This window comes from Vitis vinifera, chromosome 18 (genome assembly GCF_030704535.1).
Source record: "Vitis vinifera cultivar Pinot Noir 40024 chromosome 18, ASM3070453v1".
NCBI classification, from domain to species: domain Eukaryota; kingdom Viridiplantae; phylum Streptophyta; class Magnoliopsida; order Vitales; family Vitaceae; genus Vitis; species Vitis vinifera.
Window position 1 is genome coordinate 9,556,590 of NC_081822.1, and position 19,903 is coordinate 9,576,492.

At 35.4% G+C, this 19,903-nt stretch overlaps 2 protein-coding genes across 2 annotated transcripts; one reads left to right on the forward strand and one right to left on the reverse strand.

Moving 5' to 3' along the window:
- Positions 1–527: 527 nt before the first annotated feature.
- On the reverse strand, positions 528–7,896 carry LOC100266122 (serpin-ZX-like). The gene is made up of 2 exons (XM_010666309.3): positions 7,207–7,896; positions 528–1,450 (listed from the first exon to the last, which is right to left on the reverse strand). The coding sequence occupies exons 1-2, from the start codon at positions 7,879–7,881 to the stop codon at positions 671–673; spliced, it is 1,455 nt and encodes a 484-aa protein (XP_010664611.2). The 5' UTR covers positions 7,882–7,896; the 3' UTR covers positions 528–670.
- A 7,770-nt stretch (positions 7,897–15,666) lies between these two features.
- Positions 15,667–19,148, forward strand: LOC100267755 (protein NRT1/ PTR FAMILY 4.5). Its single transcript, XM_002282185.5, has 6 exons — positions 15,667–15,750; positions 15,981–16,059; positions 16,171–16,388; positions 17,411–17,857; positions 17,953–18,077; positions 18,160–19,148. Exons 1-6 carry the CDS (start codon positions 15,748–15,750, stop codon positions 19,016–19,018), a joined length of 1,731 nt encoding a protein of 576 aa, XP_002282221.2. The 5' UTR covers positions 15,667–15,747; the 3' UTR covers positions 19,019–19,148.
- The last annotated feature ends 755 nt before the right edge of the window (positions 19,149–19,903 follow it).

Here is a 19,903-nt window from a genome sequence, read left to right on the forward strand (position 1 = left end):
CTATCAGGAGTTTACGGGTAAAGCTAGAGCTATTAGCACTGGGCTATTCGGACACTATTGCCTACGCGCTTGCTGGTCACTTCGTTCCAGTAGCTCTAGTTGGCATCGTTGAATCCCGATAGTGGCATCGTATAACGTATAAGCACGCCTGCTTTTATTCACTCTGCTTATTAGTTGAGGCACTGCAGGGGGTCCAGTCGTTGGACCTCAATCTTGAGTAAATCTAACACGTTCCAGTTGGATGTATCATTTATCTCCCAAGTTAGCTCAAATCTATTGTTCCCCAACTTGCACGCTAAATAAGAAATTCTTACGATATATAAAGCTCTAACATCAATGAAGGCGGCCTGCTGTTTGGGTACAAACATTTTCAATGCAACATATGGAACCATCAAAACCACACAATTTGTGTTCCACCACCAAACTTGAAATTAAAAAATTAGAGAAAAATAAGAAAAAGAAAACACAACCAAAACTGATAATAAGCATCAATACCTGCAACTGAACATTAAATAGAGCAACCAAAATTGATAACAAACATGAATACCTGCAATTGAACATTAAATAGAGCTAGTGCTCCTCCACTTCAACCAGATAATTAGAATCATCACAGTTTCATTTTTGTCAAGTTTGATCTACTTACACATGTTCTTCAGGATAGAACATTTAATCAACCTGCGAGAGGATTGAGTACATGCCCAATGAACAGCACAACTCCAGTCATGTCTTCTCGGATCACAAACAGGAACGGGTGATCAGCTATGAAATCTATATTATCAGTACTAAGCATGCCCCTCAGTTTCACAACACCTACAGAAGCAGCTGCAGCTTCTGTGCCTTCCTCATTAACTTCAATGAAGGATTTATGGAAAATGCTTGAGACATATAGGTCCTGCCCCATGGGGGAGTCCACCATCTCAGTCAAGCCACCTTCAGTAAAAGGCAGCACCAGACCTAGTCCCTTTAAGACTTTGGAAGCTTCAAACCCAAAAGAAATCTTGAACCTTGGGATCCTAAAGTCACCCACTGGAACTGGCATAGATGGAAGATGGCGATCTAAGAATGCAGAATCAGAACCAACTTTATCTATCAAAGCCTGCAGGCCATCCTTTGCATCTGGAAGAAAGAAATACATGGAGAAACTACGCTTATCACCACCTTGTTTATAAGAAAGCCCTAAGACTTTGAAATCATCAAAGGTGCTAATAAGTTGCTTCTTCTTGCTGGTCATGAAGGGCACTTGAACCGAGCTCCCATTGAGAAGATGGAAGTCATAATCTTTTGTTGCTGATGCATCAAACTTCTCATTCCAAGCCCCTTTAAAATAGAGAGCATTTGCAAAGATGAGCCTGGTTGAAGAGTCAACTGAGCCAGGAGGAAGAACTTCTTTGATAAGGCCATTGGTCTCCTTTTCAGCCCATGAATTCGCTTCACTGGTTACCTCAGCAGCCTTAACAGCAAAATTATCAATATAGCATATCCATTATGTTATCATTAGCAAAAAGCCTGACCCTAAATATGCAGGGCATTTGGGCATCTGTTGAAAAATTGAAGGACGTTTCACATAGGAGGTAAAATGAAGAAATTGTCCCAACAAAAATATTTAAATGAATATGTTCATTATTATTGACATTATTACATACACTTCGAAAAAAATAGAAAATCAACAATTAAGTATCCATTTGGATCTCAAAAACTTCTGTATAAAAGTAGAACAAAGTAAAAAGGTATAGATTTATCTTATATCTTTAAAAAATACTTAAAAAATTTTAAATGTAAGGTAATAAATTTTTTTGATACCTTAATTTTTTCAAAGTTTTAAAACTGTTACTTTTTTTTATATAAACCCCCAATAATTCGTGTATCTTATATAAAAGTTGCTACCATTTTTTTATTTTAAAAATAGAAAACACGAAGTATATACAAAGGAATTAAGAGAGAATAAATTTGCTTCTTGTTAAGAAAAAAGATTAGTTGGTTGAAGTTTTCTGTTTTAGTCATAGTTAGCTTAGCCAAGTGTACAGTTTATATTAGTTAAGCTTGTTGGTGTTGGTTACAAGTTTGTTCGAGATTTTCCTTTATACTTACACTAGATTGTATAGATTTTACATTAAAATTCAATTAATAAAATTTCAGAATTCTCCCCCAAACTTTTCCTAGGTTTACCTAGAAAATTCTGTTTAGATTCAGAATTTTATCATGGTACCAGAGCACGTTTCTTCTTCAATGGAGAATAATCAAGGACCAAGGACAAAGAATCAAGTTCCATTTATGACAAGTTCTCTTCTTCTTTGTAAAGATTTGTATCTCTTAGTTTTACCAAGTTTTACCCATTTTTTGATGGTAAAACTAGATAATAACAATTTTCTGATCTGGAAACAACAGGTTTTTTCAGCAATCTAAGGATATGGCTTGCAAAGATTTGATTTTGGTGGTGGTGAGATTCCAAAGAGGTTTTTCTCGCAAGAAGATGCAAGGTTTGGGAGGTTTAATCAAGAATTTCTTGAATGGGAACAACAAGATCAATTGCTAATGTCGTGGCTTTTATCATCAATTTCCGAGCCAATCCTTCCTCTGATGGTAGGTTGTGAAACTTCTTTCCAGGTTTGGGGCAAGCTTGAGCAGTATTTCACTGTCCAAACTAAGGCTAAGATTAGTCAATTCAAAACTTAAATTCAATATAAAGAAGGGATCCTTGCCTGTTAATGAGTATTTGTCCAAGATTAAAAGGATGCCTTGGCATTAGGTGGTCATTTTCTTTCTTCTAAAGATTATGTTGATGCTATTTGTGATGGGTTAACTATAGAGTCTGATTCCTTTGTTGTATCAATAAGCTCTAGAATTGGTAGTTACACTAAAGAAGAGATCGAGTCCTTGTTAGTGGCTCAAGAAGCAAGGATTGTGAAGAACAATCAGAAGAACAATAAGGCCTTGGACTTTGCACCAAGTGCCAACATAGCTGCTAAATTTCAGGGACAAGGAAATTCAAAGAAGTGGTAAGTTAATAACTTGGAAGTCAGGGAGGAGGACAGAATTCTGGCCAGGGGTTCAATGGGAATTGAGGTGGATATTTTAATCAGAATTCCAGTTGGAATTCTGGTGGCAAAAGTGGTGATTTCAAAAGAGGCAGCTTTAATGGAGGTTGAAGCTTTGACAATGGTTTTAATGGAGGTCGAAGATTTGACAATGGTTTTAATGGATGAGGCAAAGGTGGAAGAGGTGGGAATTCATATGGGAAATCACAATGCCAGTTGTGTGGGAAGTTTGGGCATGTGGTTCTGAATTGTTACTACTGTTTTGATTAGAGTTTTCAAGGGCCCAATTTCAATTTTCAGAATGCCAATGCATTCTATCACCAAGCCTCTCCAATGTCTACAATGATTGCCACCCCAGAACTTTACAATGATGTAAGTTGGTACCATAATTCTAGTGCATCCAATAATATAACTCCAGATGCTAACAATCTGATGCAGAGACAAGAGATCACTGGCCAAGATAGAGTTCACATTGGTAATGGCACAGGTTGGTCCACTAAAACTTGTCAGCCAATCTTCAGTTCTGTCTCCTTATAATTCTGAACTTCTCACTCTAAAACATCTTTTACATGTTCATTTGTTAACTAAAAAACTTACTCTTCACACATGATATTCAATCCAACATAATTGCTATCTCATCCTATCTCTTCAGCTTCCAATGGTTCAGCCCAAGTGCTGTCAGCCTCTTGCAATATAGATAATTCAGCACATACAAGTTGTTCAACCAATTCTAAGAGTTCTTTGTTTGATTTGTGGCATAAAAGGTTAGGTCATCCATTTGAAAAAGTTGTCAAATGTGTACTCTCTCATTGTAATATACCCAATTTTAATAAAATGGAACCTTCTTTCTGTACATCTTGTTGTATAGGTAAGATTCATAAACTCTCATTCAGTTTGTCTGATACAGTCTATACTGCTCCTCTTCAACTTATACATTTTGATCTATGGGGTCTAGCACACATTCAGGCCAGTAATGGATACAAATATTACATCCATTTTATTGATTATTACTCTACATTACCTAGATTTACTTGCTTAGAAATAAATCAGATGCTATTCAAACTTTAATCAATTTCAAAACTTAAGTAGAGCTACAATTCAATACCAAACTCGAAGCCATACAAACAGATTGTGGAGAAGAGTTTCAAAGTCTTTCAAGATTATTTGTCTACTAATGGGATAGTACATAAAGTTTCTTGCCCTTATACACAAGAACAAAATGAGGCTGTTGATAGAAAACATAGGCATAAGTGGAAAATGGGCTCTCTCTCTCAGCAAATGTTTTTCTTCCTTTGAAATATTGGGATGAGGCTTTTAAAGCAACTTTGTACCTATAAATAGACTTCCAACTCCTATTCTTGATATTATATCCCCTTTAGAAACCTTATTCAAGATTAAACCTGCCTATAACACTCATAGAGTCTTTGGATGTGCTTGTAACCCTAACCTTAGACCCTATAATAAACATAAGTTGCAATTTAGGAGTGCTCAATGCATATTTATGGGCTACAATTTAAATCACAAGGGTGGTAAGTGTTTAGACCCTAATGGTAGGATGTTTATTTCAAGAGATGTCATATTTTATGAATTCTCTTTTCCTTTTTCAAAAATAAAAAAGTCACCAGTTGTCCTTTCAGTCCCTCAGATAGGTTTAAGGCCCTTAGCCACACCACCTGTATTACCTCATATTTCTCAGCTCCTTTTAGGTTTTGCATCATCTAATTCTCAAGATAATCCTTTTCGAACATCTATTTCTACACTAGTACCATCTACACAACACGAAGATAAGCATTTATGTGACATGGATACTTCTGATGCTATTGCTAATGTTGATCCTACTCATACACTTGAGACTTATGTTTCTGTGCAACCTAGTTTGAGCAATAATATTGTAGGATTAGTTTTTGCTGCTATAGAAGCAAGGAGCTTAGGCAACACTCATGGAATGATAACAAGAGCCAAGAATGGTAGATACAAGCCTAAGATTTATCTAGAAGAGTTAACAGAGCCTTCTAGTGTGCTTGTTGCTTTGCACCAACCAGAGTACAAAAAGGCAATCTTAGAAGAATATAGGGCTCTTCGGAAGAATGGAACAAGGTCATTGGTTTCATTACCACCTGGGAGGAAAGCAATAGGATGTAAATGGGTTTTCAAAGTCAAAGAAAAACCATATGACAATATACTTAAATACAAGGCTTGATTAGTGGCTAAAGGGTTTCACCAACAGGTTGGGTTTGATTTCAATGAAACATTGAGTCTTGTTGTGACACCAACCACAATCAAGATTGTTTTGACTATAGCTTCGACAAGACATTGGTGTATACGCCAATTGGACATCAATAATGCATTTTTAAATGGAGATCTTCAAGAGGAGGTCTTTATGGAGCAACCTCAGGGATTTTTAGATGAAAATAATCCTCACTTGGTTTGCAAGCTTCACAAAGCCCTTGTATGGTATGAAATAGGCACCCAAGGCTTGGTTTGATAAGCTACATAAGGTACTTATAATGCTTGGATTTGCCTCATTAAAATTTGACTAGTTCAATCACTTTTTTCTTAAGACTACTGCAGATCATATCATCTACATTCTCATTTATGTAGATGATATCCTTGTAACAGGAAGTGATTCAAGACTTATTTCTCAACTGATAGGAAGATTAAATGCTGAATTTGCTTTGAAGGATCCAGTTAAGATTGACTATTTCTTGGGCATTCAAGCAAAACATACAAGTGAAGGTTTTCATCTATCACAAACTAAGTATATTGGGGATTTGTTAAGCAAGTCTAAGATGGTTCATGCAAAAGGAATTAGTACCCCAATGACAAGTGGTTTGAAGCTCAGAGTAAGCGAAGGAATCCCAGTTGATAATGTCCAACTCTACAGGAGCACAATGGGAGATTTGCAATATTTAACTGGAACAAGACTTGAGATAGCTTACAATGTAAATAATGTGTGTTAGCTTGTGCGAAATCCCAGTGAAAAAAGTTGGAAAGCCGTAGAGAGGATTCTCAAGTATTTGAAGGGAACAATGGAATATAGCTTCCATCTCAGAATATCGGTTTCACTAGCCTTGGTAGGTTTCTATGATGCAGAATGAGCATTGGATTCTGATGATAGGCATTTTACATTAGAATATTGTGTTTTTCCTGGCTCCAATTTGGTTTCTTGGCACTCATAGAAACAGCATAGTGTTTCTAGATAGTACAAAAGCTTAACCAATGTGGTGGCTAAAATGACTTGGATATAACCTTTATTGTCCAAGTTACAAGTGAAGCTACAGAGAATACCATTAATTTGGAGTGATAATTTGTGTATTGTTAGCTACAAATCCAATGTTATATGCCAGGACTAAGCATTTTTTTTTGATAAGTTACATGCCAAGACTAAGCATATTGTTAGAGAGAAAGTAATGAAGAAGGAGATTGAAGTCACACATGTTCCTTCAATAGATCAACTAGTTGATGTTTTCATTAAGGCAATTCCAAGTGCTTAGTTTAATTCAAAGAGATTCAAACTTAGAGTAGTAGATATTTTCCATCATGAGTTTGAGGGGAAATGTTGAGACAAAAGATTAGCTAGTTGAAGTTTTTTGTTTTAGTCATAGTTAGTTTAGCCAAGTGTACTATTTATATTAGTTAAGCTTGTTAGTGTCGGTTACAAGTTTGTTAGGGACTTTCCTTTATACTTATACTAGATTGTATAGATTTCACATTAGAATTCAATTGATAAAATTCCAAAATTCTCTGCCAAACTTTCTCTGGTTTCCCTTGAAAATTCTGTTCAGATTCAGAATTTTATCACTTCTCATTGTCACAACAATGTCTCCCTCCTACTCCAATGCTAACAATTTATGTCTTTAAAATATATGCAAACAATGGTCAATTCAATTTGTATTAGATGTCCAATGACAAAGTATTAATTCAATTACCAGTACCATGTAACAACAGAGTTTTGGGTACAGCAACAAGAATTATAATTAAATTGATGTGCATAAATTTCTTTCCATGTCATTTTAATTTTTCTAATCAGTTAAATGAGAGCATTCAACAGGATCATTGAATATGATGATTTTTTTCCCCCAATTTTTATCAATGAATCTAAGAAATCAGATACTCTTTATTTTCTTTCATTTTCTGAGCGACCAAATGGAGGGTTAAGAGAGAGCCAGACCTTGATCCGGAAATCAGCTTGATGAACAGCAGCCTTATAAGCGGTGTCGACGATCTGTTTGAAAGAGGGTTTAAGAGGAAGTGTTTTATCGATCCAGACACCGTTGGCGAAGGACAAACAAGGGCCACCGCTAGGACTACCATCGGCAAAGACTAGGGAAACCAGCTCAGAAGCGAAGGCGTTGAGATCGCCGGAGGCTTTGGATTTGAGAAAGGAGAGCAACTGGTCTAGCGTTGCGCCCTTGGAGCCAGCTGCTACCAAGCTCAGAACCACATGAATCGACAGCGGCGATAAAACTAGGTTCGAGTCCTTGCTTTCGGTCAAGGCTACGTGCTTTGCGATGCCTAAAGCAACGTCGTTTTGGTTGCCGATGCACTGCCGGAGGTCCATTCTTCCGTCACAACAGAGCGCGAGGAAACCGAAAGATACGTTGTAAGCAAACCTAAACGACGTAGTTTTATGTTGGAAAAAGGCAAAAGAACCAAAACCGACCTTTGTTTTGAACTTGCCTGGCAGGTAATCAGGATTTGGGCCCCCTCGGGCTTTTCCCTTTGCCTTTAGGATTTTGTGTGGTGGACCATTTTGGGAAAGTTCTTTGGGCTTTGTTCCAATAATGGCCCACTCCAGAGCGGAGAACGTGAAGCACATTGCTCTTCTTTTCCTCTTCAAATCCATACCCAGATCATCCAAAATCAAGCTGCAAATTTCTTTTCTGGAATTACCTTCTAAATTTCATATTACTCCCTTAAAATTACGAGTTATCGCAGCTGTTTGTTTCTAGTGATAATGTGAGCGAATTTGATCTTAATCCATAAAAAACCAAGGAAAAAGAAGTTCTTCCATCCCAACAAGAGAAAAAATTTCAATTTGAAAAAAAAAAAAAAAAAAAACAAAACAAAACAAGGGTGCTGGGTGTGTTGTTGAAAGACTTGCCATCTACAAGCTGGATTGGCCCAGTGCTATTACTCTTCTTTCAAAAGGGGAATGTAATTTTGGTAATGAATCAGTTGATTTGGTTTCACAAAATGAGAAGGGTGGGAAATTTTCTAGGAAGAATGTTAAGAGGAAATTTGAAGTTGAAGAAATAGAATTACAGCACTTTAAATTACTTGAGCTTTTATAGAGTATAAATTCCGGGTGATTCGTTAGGGTCGTCACCTTCTATAGAATTTCAATTGGTTTCAATAGTCATCCTTCTCTCAACTCTAGGTGTAGTGTTACATTCCAAGTCACTCTCATTCTATTCGAGGTTAGGTGTGAACTATAAGTGTACAATATTCAAACAATTAAGTTTTTATAGGGAGCACGAAACATTGATTGAGTTGTCGTTTCTTGTGATTTGTAGTGTTACCATTAGAAGAAAATGATCATTGTGTCTTAAGAAATGATTGTTGTTAAACCGTAAGCATTTGATCAGGGCAAATTTGTTTTAAGAATATATAGTCAAACTTTAGTATCGATAATCTCCATTTCTATTTGCTTTATCTATTCACACATTTATTAGTGTATATGGTTTTTATTAATATTTTGACAACAATCTTAAAACGAATTTGCCTTTTATTGTTTGATTTTTTAATGGACTGAACTTTAAGATGTGATAATAAAAAATGTTGTTATACCTCACAACACTAAATCTTGTTCAGGTCTTACATAAAAGGATACTCTATTTCAAATGAGGGTAAAAGTAATGCACAAATACAGGCAATTGTAGAAACTTGAAATTATTCTGACTTCATGTGTAAAAACTACATTCTCAATGGTTTGGATAACATATTAGATAATGTGTATGGTCCAATAAGTATTACAAAGGAACTATGAGAGTCTTTGAGAAAATAGTATAAGATAGAGGATGCTGGCTTGAAAATTTTCATAGTTGGTAGAGTTTAGGACTTCAAAAAGATATGCTCTAAAATAGACATGAGAGAAATTCAAGAGCTACAATTCATTTTACAAGAAATACATGTGAAAGAGATGGTATTGAATAAAAAAATTTCAAAATTTTAGCTATAATTAAAATTTTGTAACCTTCTTGGAAAGAGATGTAACTCCATATAAGTTATGGGAATGATACAAAATCCTCCTATAAATACTAGAAAGTGTGAGTGTATTAAGCTAAACTAACTTATTTTTACCCTAAAGGGGTTTAATGATGTAAATTAGATATCAAATAGAAAGAACACCAAATCCATTAGTTGTTTTGTGTTCATAACGGGAGGAGGACTTATATCATGGAAGTCCTTAAAACAAATGTGAGTTATTAGATCCATCATGTGATCTAAATTTATAGCATTAGACAAAGCAGGAGAATCTCCAAGAGGGCATATCATGTTGATTAAAAATAACTTGTGCCTAAAATAGGCATACATTATGATAATCAATTAGCTATTAGAAGGGTATAAAATTACATATATAATAATAAATCTTGACATATATGTCCAAGACACAAATACTATAAAACGATTTTTTTCAAATGAAAAATTTTCATTGACTATATCAAATTAAAAGGCAACCTTGTAGATCCACTTACTAAAAATTTGTCAATTGATGAAGTTAACTGCTTATCAAGGAGAATTACAGTAAAGCCTATTACTAAAAGTCTTTATAATGGTAACCCAACCTAGTTGACAGGAGAGCCCAAGATCTAGGTTCAATTAAGTTTTGAATGACTAAGAGAAACACTAAAGAGATAATTTCTCATAACAATTCCTATGACGAAATAGTGTTATTTGCAGTATGAACTAGGTTGAACTTTGCTCTTAATGAATCCTATAGATTGAAAAACCAAGTAAAGTATGGTAGGATACTCTTAATAGGAATCACCTACATAAGTGTGCAATAGAGTTGTTTTTGTGAGAATTTTTAAAACTTAAATTCTTTAGAACACTCATGAATATTAAGAGTTGTTCAAGGCCAAAGTAAGCACAATCATAAGAATCAACAATATCCAAGAGGGAATTGTACAAATACTATTATTTTGGTTTATATAAAAAGTTGAACAGTTCAAGACCTCATAGTCAATGATTAGCTAGCAAACCCGATTATATTTCATTAAGGAAGGTTTAAAGCTATAAACAACCTATTCTTATGCAACTTCTTTCCAAAAGCACTATCTAAATTATTAGCATCTCATTTACATAAATCAAGTCAATTTTCATTCATGCGGGGACTATTGGTAAATGGTTTTAACAAAATTGCTTAGAAACTATTTATAAAAATGAATTTCTTTTATATCATATCAAGTGACCTTCCATCAAAAGTTACAAATGAACACTTCCTACTAAAATATATAAATCCACGTTTTCCAATTCCATATAATATTCATGGTATATGAAACTTTAATGCAAGTAAATGACTTTGATCATTGTACCTTGTATACAATTTAATATATTCATGACTTTGGTCATAATACTTTATATTTTTTTATTATTTTATACTTTTAATCTTCTCATGTACATGAGATGTATAATATGAGAAATATAAATACATTTTGGTTCAAGAAGCATTAGAATATGAAGATTTAACTTCATATCATCATAAAGAATGCAATAATTCCAACATTTACGTAATCCTGAACTTCTTTGGTTCTTGTTCAATGCATAGAACAAAGAAGTCGAACAACTTTTTCAAATGTGAGTACCCATACACTGGTCTTTGTATGTCATTGATTTATACATTGGAAGAGGGGTGCGGGGGATGGGGGAGTTTGTGAGTATGATGGGCATGAAATAGGGCAATGAATGCATGAGTCATGGGAAGTGGGTCATTAGGTCATACCACTGACTAAATAATGTCGGTGGTTAGATCATCCACAGATTCCTTTTGAGCCTTGAGCTTGTAAGACATGGAAACATGATTCAGTGGAATATGTGATTGATTATTATTATTATTATTATTGTTTCATATATTATACTGGACGTGATGGGGTGATTCCAGGGGATCGTGGAAATGTGGCAAAGTTCATGGAAGCATGCCTTCACAGCCCATAACTGTGAATAAACTGGTGAGCCCGATAAGGTCTTGAGCTGACTTTGTAATTTTATTTAAAAAAATCTCCAATTATTTAGGAGGTTGACGCCAGCAGCTTTAGAAGATGTCATCATTTGTTTTTGATTGAGCAATTATCATTCTGGTCCCACAAATTCATAGCTTTTTTTTTTTGTTTTTTTAGACAACAAGAACATGCAATAAAAAGTACTTAAAAAGGAGGGTACGCAACCTATACCTCAAAAAAAAAAAAAAAAAAAAACATCATACAAACTAAACAAAGCAAAGTTAATAACAATAAAAAATATTTAGAAAAATCAACATAGAGGGAAAACCCAACTTCAAAGAAACTCTTATCCACTCAAAAAGAGTTTGAAAGAAGAGATATTTTAAACCTTTATCGGAGAGTTCTTCATCTTTGAAGGTTCTTCGATTACACTTTTTCCAAATATACCAAAATAAGTAAATGGGAGCCAAGTGCCAAACTACTCTATTCTTCTTTTGAAACCCCTTAACTTTCCGTTGAATGAGGAGATTTTTTATTGAATCTGGAAATACCCAAATCACTCCGAAGAGGGCTAATAAAAAGATTCAAAACTCCTTATCTTGGCGCAATGAATCAAAATGTGATCGATTGATTCTTCAATCTCTTTACAAAGATTATATCTATTGACCATTTGTCATCCCCTCTTCATTAAGGTGTCTATAGTTAGGATCTTCCCCTAAACAGCTTCCCAAGCAAAAAAAAAAAACAAGTTCTAAGAGGAGCATGAGATCCTCAAACCTCATTCCCCGAAAAAACAAAATTATTCTCCCCACTTAGAGAACAATAATAAGACTTGACACTAAGTAATCCTCTCTTATCTTCTTTTCTACATAAAGTGTCATCGCCTTCTTACACTTTTAACAGGTTAAGAGAACCCAAAAAGCAAGTCACCTCCTTTACTTCCCAATCTTGGAAGGGTATTCTAAAGTGAACCTACCAACACCCCCTTTCATCCCCTTTTCTTTTCAAATTCATAGTCTTTCTCACCATTTCTAGTCTCCAATTTTTTATATTAACATTTTAGGCCTCCAATTTTTCTTTTTTTAAGTCTTGGTTTTTAGTAAATTTCAAAACTTTTGCTTTATTTTATGCAACTCTTTATTTTTTATTCACGAAGTTATTTAAAGGTGTAGTGAATAAGTATTACCCACAATTTTTAAGTCTCAATAAAACGTCTTAAATGAATAACTTTTATATCTCTTTAATTAAATTAAATCAATGATCATATTTGAATTATTTGGATTTAATTACATTTAGATTATTACTATGAAAATTTATACAAGTCTTGATAATCTAAAATAAGTTCAATTATGCACAAACACCAAATATACCTAGAAAATCACTTAAATCCAATATATATATACATATATATATATATATAGAAAATCACTTACAAAGACCGTCTAAACTTCTACCACAACAAAACCACAATTCTATAAATCACAACAACAACCTACTAAATATAAAATAATACACAATTTTATCTAGTGTAGAAGCTATTATCGATTTTTATAAATCAATATCTACACATTGTCCTCACATTTGTGACGGAGCAAACACTTCAAAATCATATTAAGGTGCCCTAACTTGAATTTTTAGAATGTGTTTTGCAATGTTTTTACTTGAAATGCTTTTAGGACAATCATCTATTAAGAGTTTGACTGACAATGATTTTAGGGATTCTTTGAGACATTTCTCACCTTTTTAATACTTGAAAATTTTTATCTTTTAAATATTACAAAAACTAAAAACATTTCTTAAAATCACTATCAAATGCACTCTAAGACAATGTTTGATTTTGACAGATCGAAAAGGTGAAAAAAAGAAAATAGAAGAAAAAAAAGTGAAGGAAAATAAAAAAAATAAATTTATAATCAATAAATTATTTTTATATGCTTCTTCAAATACATGTCACTTATTTTTCTCAATTACATAAAGATTAAATAATTTTAAAATATATAAATTTCTAACTAATCATTATTATATTTGATTTTTTCTTTTTTGTATTTTCCATATGGAAACCAAACATAAGAAAACCATTTTCTCTAACATTTTTTTTCCTTAGTACTTTTTAAGAACCAAACATAGTTTAAGGCTATATTTGATTCTCAGAAAGTACTAGGGAAAGAAAAATAAATGTTAAAGAAAATAATTTTTTATGTTTGGTTTTACTATGAAAAAATGTGTAAAAAAGTCAAATATAATAAAAATTATTAAGAAATTTATATATTTTTAAATTATTTAATTTTTATGTAGAAGATTTAAATATATATAAAAAAATATTTAGTATATAAAAATAATTTATTAACTTTGAATCTATTTTTTATTTTTTCTTTCTATCTACTTTTCCTCTCTATTTTATTTTCCTCAAACTTTTTGGGAACAAATATTGTCTAAGTGTTTCTCCATAGAACACTATAAATGATTTTCCTACATTACAAGTAATTTTTCAAAATTTTAAAAGTATTTCCTAAAATTTGTCAAATACCTAATATTTTTCAAAAACATTTTTTACACTAAAAACACTTCTTAAAATCACCGTCAAACAAATTCTTAATCTTCACATTTTCTCTCCCAAAGAATATTAAAGATTTCTTTGTTAAAACCTTAATTTTGAATTTTAAGAACTATGTTAGAACAATGACTTTCTTTCTTGATTTTCATAGCTTTCTTTTTGATCTCTTGATCTTAAACAAGTTTTTCAATCTTGTTTTCATACGCAAACCTAAGTTTTTTAGTCGTACTACATTGAGAAAATAATTTTTTTTAATAAAATTGGGGAAATTTTATACTAAAACCCTAAGATGTTTGAAATGTTTGAGCATCCAAACTGTTTTCCCATATTTTACAGGCTTTTGTCCGCATGATCACTTCTAGGCGTCTATATCACACACATGATGTTAAGTAATGGTTCAATGATTATTTTCATAAAATCAGTATACTACCCTAATTTCAAACTCAAAACACAAAACTTCAATCTTAGTGCTTTAACTCAAATATGTTGTGAAGTGTTACAATCACATTTTTCAGCGACTGAAATTCATATCTAAGACCATGGAGTCTCTGCTGTGGCAAAGGAAGTAAATGTCCAATTGCACTCCCCATGAATGGGCATGTTACAGTTGGATTCTATAAGCTAAGTTCCAGAGGGATAATGACAAAGCAGAATCAAATCCTGCCATTTTCATGTTGTTTAATAATGTCCCTAAGCTGGTTTACGTCTGATTTCAAACCCACACTCCAGGACAAGGGCAATATGACAGAAACTCCATTTTCATAGTACTGTTTCTATAGTCACTTGCCCCTTCAGAGTATTTTATCAATGTTAAAAGATACTGACGTCTTCCACTGTAATGAAAGCAGCTATCCACCTAGCTCCCTCACTTCTGCCCCTGGCTCTACCGGTCTTAGAAATGTTATTTCATCCAATATTTGTGGCCTGCACCACTAGTACTGTTTGATCAAGTAATAAAACTATCATCTAATGATTAGAATGATGTTTATTAATTTTGTGTTTTTGGCTGAGGCATGATAGGCATGCAATTGCCAACGAATGCAGGGCGTCATGGGAGTTGGTCATACCACTGATTGATGTTGGTTGTTAAAGCATCCACAGATTCCTTCTGGGTTAAACCTGTAAGATATCAAACATGATGATTCACTGGTATATGTGCTTGATTATTTCATATGTTGGACGTGATGGGCTGAAATTGGATCCCCAAGAACGTGAAAATGTTGCAAACCTCCCGGAAGCATGCCTTTACAGCCCAACAATCTCAATCAAATGGTAATCCCGATCTGGTCTAGAGCTGACCTTATATGACTATTTAAAAAACAGATGACCTTGAGGCATCTCAAATTAGGAGGTTGACATTAGTAGCTTAGGAATTATGAAATGCCATCCTAGTCCCGCAAATTCAGAACTCTTGCCATTATTTTGTGATCCTAATTAACGTCTCTAAGAGATGATTGTGATAAGGCTGAGGCTGATAAAGAATTGGGACTCCACTTTATATGGCTGGTTTGCAGATGAAGTTTCCAAAATCATGGATCTTTTATATCGGTTTTTGTTTATGCCAGTTCATGTGCTTTATGAATCACAGCTCAAACAATATTTACTTAAATCAGAAGATTACTTGTATACCTTAACAAACCAATCATTCTGTAATGTGGCAACCGACATTTTCCGACTCTGCGCCCCTTAATTAACATGCAGCAACTAAGTCAACTAATAAAGTCAAGTTACACCCATTGGCTGTGCGGCCATCGCATCATGTGTGTGTCAGAGGGAGGCTCCATACGAAACAAAGGGAACCCACCATAGAATATAGATGCCATTTGATTCCTTTCTGTTGTTCTTGTCTGCGCGTTGAGAAAGACTACATTCTTCTGTATATAAAGCCAGCGGGTTTACCAGGTTAAACACTACCCTTCAACTAAGCGAGAAGAAAAAAACAGAAGGCAAAATTGGTTTGGCCTTTTGGGTGACAGGAGAAAGCTCTCAACACAGAATGGTGACCCCTCTTGTCCTCTTGACTGAAAATCAGGTGGCTTGAAGAGTACTCAGAATAGGTGGCCTTATTCATTAGTATTTTGCCATATGATAGCCACCTATCTTCAGTTTACTCAAGATCCCACCAGATTTTCTCTAAGCTCTCTCATACATTTAATCTTTTGTTTCTTCTCTCCAAACTTAATCACTGAAAGCCTTGGCTGATCAGTTTTTTCTGTGAACAATGACCAGGGCATCTGTAGGGATGCTAAAACCGGACCTCGACGGGAAGCAATGACTGGAGGAACTAGAGCTGCAATCTTTGTATATGGTATGTGTGTCTTACACTAGGCCAAGTTTCTACTCCTGACCATCTCTTTGAATTTTCTGTCATATAATATTTGATGAATTGGGGTTGTCTCTTGACTGTTGATTTATGCAGCTATGGAGGGACTTGAGAACATGGCATACGTCGCCAACGCAGTGAGCCTTGTGACTTACTTTTATGGGTACATGAACTTCAGTCTAACAAAATCCGCCACCACACTTACCAACTTCATGGGAACCTCACTTCTACTTACACTTCTCGGAGGATTTATTTGTGACACCTACTTGTCCAGATTCAAGACATGTGTCCTGTTTGGATGCATAGAATTGGTGGTAAGTCAATTACCATTTCGAAGCATAGAACTTTGGAAACTTTTTCTTCCTTTTTGGTAGTCCAGTTGGTCATCCTCAGCTTCGACTAACAATGTCTCTTTTAAAGAGAACAAGAACCTTTTCTCAAAATTTTCAAGTTAAAATCCATACTGAGATTGCCCAGAAAAATAAGATGCTAATTACTAAGAAGTCTGAAAATGATCATAATGTTAGGATGAAGCTCTCAAAACTGTGGCAATTGTTTAATTTACGGTGAAGTATAGATAATGACTACAGTATACAGCATAATTTATCTTCAAATTCTCAATTCTTTGCCCTTGTCAAACAGGAAATATTAGCAGAGTACTTGGAGATAATTCTTGGCTTAAGAGTAGCCACTTTTGTGAAGAAGGGCATCATTCAGTTGACTGAAACACATGGAAAAAAGTCTTTATCTTTCTTTGTTTTTTCCCCCACCTGCCCACAAGACTCATTTCATTTTCCAATCACTAAAGAAATGATTGATGCCTGATAATGATCTAACCATTAACATATAGAAAACCATGATTCCAGCACTACACCAACCAGGTAGCTAACCTACCATGAAACTTTAATTATGATAATCTCTTTTGGCTTGTTGGGTCTGGTTAATTTTTTAGTCTTTAGTCAAGGTTGCATTCATGAAATTTTCAACATCATTTCATATTTTATTTTGTGAAATAACAGCTGGAAATTATAAAGGAGGATAAGTTACATCACAAAAAGGGAGGTATGCCAGTAGTAGCAACTGTAAGCCCAAAAGTTTTGTAAGGCCTTGCATAAAGTTTGACCATAGGTTTTGTGTTCAAGGAATCCGGTAGTTTTGAACTTTGATCATCCGGCCCAACACTCGTACGCTATCACTAATCTGAAGTGGCTAACATAATTGGTTCCATTAACTAATGTGTTGGTTTAGGGTTTGGTCCGATTAGGATATAGAAATGTACTTTTTTTTGTATCTATAAAAAGGATAATTCTGATTTGAATGTACACATTTGGTTCAGGGATACGCCCTCTTAACAGTACAAGCACACTTCAGCCAATTAAGACCATTTCCATGTAAGAATGTTGCACGGGACAAAATGGATCAATGTGAGGCTGCGGACAGTGGCCAAGTTGCAATCCTTTTTACTGGCCTCTATCTAGTGGCATTGGGCACTAGCGGAGTTAAAGCAGCTTTGCCAGCATTAGGAGCTGATCAATTTGATGAGAAGGATCCTAAGGAGGCACCCCTTATCTCCACCTTCTTCAACTGGTTCTTGTTTAGCCTCACGGTTGGGGCAATATTTGGTGTAACTTTTGTAGTGTGGATCAGCTCAAACCAGGGGTGGGATCTGGCGTTTGGAGTTTCCACACTCGTTGTTCTATTTTCTATTATTTTCCTATGCATGGGCAAATCCGTTTACCGGCATAATGCACCAAAGGGAAGCCCCATCCTCCGTATCGTACAGGTAATGATAGGAGTTTGGTAGCTTACAGAGAAGTCTGGTTTGAGAGATTCTCAGGGTGTAATTTTTTGTTTTCCTCTCTTGGGTCTTACATTCAGGTATTTGTGGCTGCCATCCGAAACAGGGCCCTTCCAGTACCAGAGAAGTCCGAAGAGTTACATGAGATTCATGACAAAGAAGTGGGCATGGAAAATGAGATTCTTGCAAGAACTGATCAATTCAGGTACTGTATTAGACTTCAAATTGACTTCAGAGTTTGACTTGGTTTTAAGCTTTGCTCATTAATAGATCATCAACTTCACCAGATTCCTGGACCGGGCAGCAATTGTTAGCACGGCATCCGGCACCTCGCCTTCAATTACTCCAAGACCCTGGAGGATGTGTACCGTGACTCAAGTTGAAGAAACAAAAATCCTGATACGCATGCTCCCCATTATACTGAGCACTTTCTTCATGAACACATGTTTGGCTCAGCTCCAAACCTTCTCCATCCAACAGAGCACCACCATGGACAGAAATCTCCTGGGTTTTCAGGTGCCCGGACCCTCAATCCCACTAATTCCCCTGCTATTCATGTTCATTCTTATCCCAATATATGAACGCATTTTTGTACCGCTGGCTCGGAAGGTCACCGGAATTCCCACTGGAATCCGACACCTCCAGCGAATTGCGATTGGGCTGGTTTTGTCAACTATTTCCATGGCAGTAGCAGGAGTAGTGGAAACCCGCCGCAAGTCTGCTGCCATTCAACACAACATGGTGGACTCACCTGATCCTCTGCCCATAAGTGTCTTTTGGCTAGGCTTCCAATATGCTATTTTTGGGGCGGCTGATATGTTTACATTGGTGGGGCTGCTAGAGTTTTTTTATGCAGAGAGTTCATTGGGTATGAAATCACTGAGCACAGCCATCGCATGGTGTTCGGTGGCATTTGGATACTTCACCAGCACAATTGTGGTAGAGGTGGTGAACAGGGTGAGCGGTGGATGGTTGGCAAGTAATAATTTGAACAGGGACAAGTTGAACTACTTCTATTGGTTATTAGCAGGACTAAGTGTGGTGAACTTTGGGGTGTATTTGGTATGTGCATCTTGGTACAGATACAAGAAGGTGGAAGTAAAACAACTAGGAAGCTCTGCTGGTGATGATGAAGGAAAGGCTTGAATGAAGAAAGTCCAGGGACAGGGATATCTTCCATAAATTGTTCTAATATTGTACTACTTGACGCTACTTATTTGCTTTTGAGTCCACTGCAGGGACTCCTCTTCTTGGTATGAATCGTTCTTTGAATCCAGTTAACGGTAAACAATCAGCAAATCAGCATTTGCCTTGCATAATAATTCCTATAAAACAGTGTAGCCGAGGCACATGAAACATGATATTTGGAGAAAATGGTTGACCAAGCTGAAAAAGGGAAAAGTACAACTTAAAATGAAAGGGGGCAACAGCTAAACCCCATCTTTCAGCCACCTCCTAGCCCATCTCTGTTAACAAATGGAAGATGAAACTCCAACAAGACCAACAAATCACTCCAGTCCATCCATTCTATACCTCACTAAAATCACCACGCTGTGACAAGACCCACCAAACCTCCTCCATTCTCAGTTTGCTGCATGAGTTTCATCTCCTTGTCATAAAAATTATCGGTCAACACCATCATCACCCACATCATCGGGCTTTCCACCGAAAACATCCCCATTTCCATGGTAGCTCCCTTAAGGCAACCACGATTACGTATCAGAGTTTGAGTTTGGCACTACCCAAAATTCCTATTATCAAGCTTTGGATACCTACCATTCAGGAAAAGTAAATCGGAAGATTCCCTTCCACCAAATGACAATCATAAAGAAAATACAAACAAATTTTGCATCCAAGAAGTCGACAATTCTTAAAATCGGAGTTTGGGATAAAAGTGGCCCTCTCAAAATGAACCTCCTTTTTTCCCACCTAAGCTATTTTTTTTTTTTTTTAAGATTTGTTACAATCACTTATTAAAATATCGAGATATTTCGACGAAGTATTGGTACAAACGATATTGTTAATCGAAAT

Coding starts and splice junctions, on each gene's coding strand:
- LOC100267755 (XM_002282185.5), top strand. Junction 16,060..16,170: donor AGCTGCAATCTTTGTATATG/GTATGTGTGTCT, acceptor TGATTTATGCAG/CTATGGAGGGACTTGAGAAC. Junction 18,078..18,159: donor GCAAGAACTGATCAATTCAG/GTACTGTATTAG, acceptor CAACTTCACCAG/ATTCCTGGACCGGGCAGCAA.
- LOC100266122 (XM_010666309.3), bottom strand. CDS start 7,881: ATGGATTTGAAGAGGAAAAGAAGAGCAATGTGCTTCACGTTCTCCGCT. Junction 1,451..7,206: donor AAGCTGATTTCCGGATCAAG/GTCTGGCTCTCT, acceptor TTTGCTGTTAAG/GCTGCTGAGGTAACCAGTGA.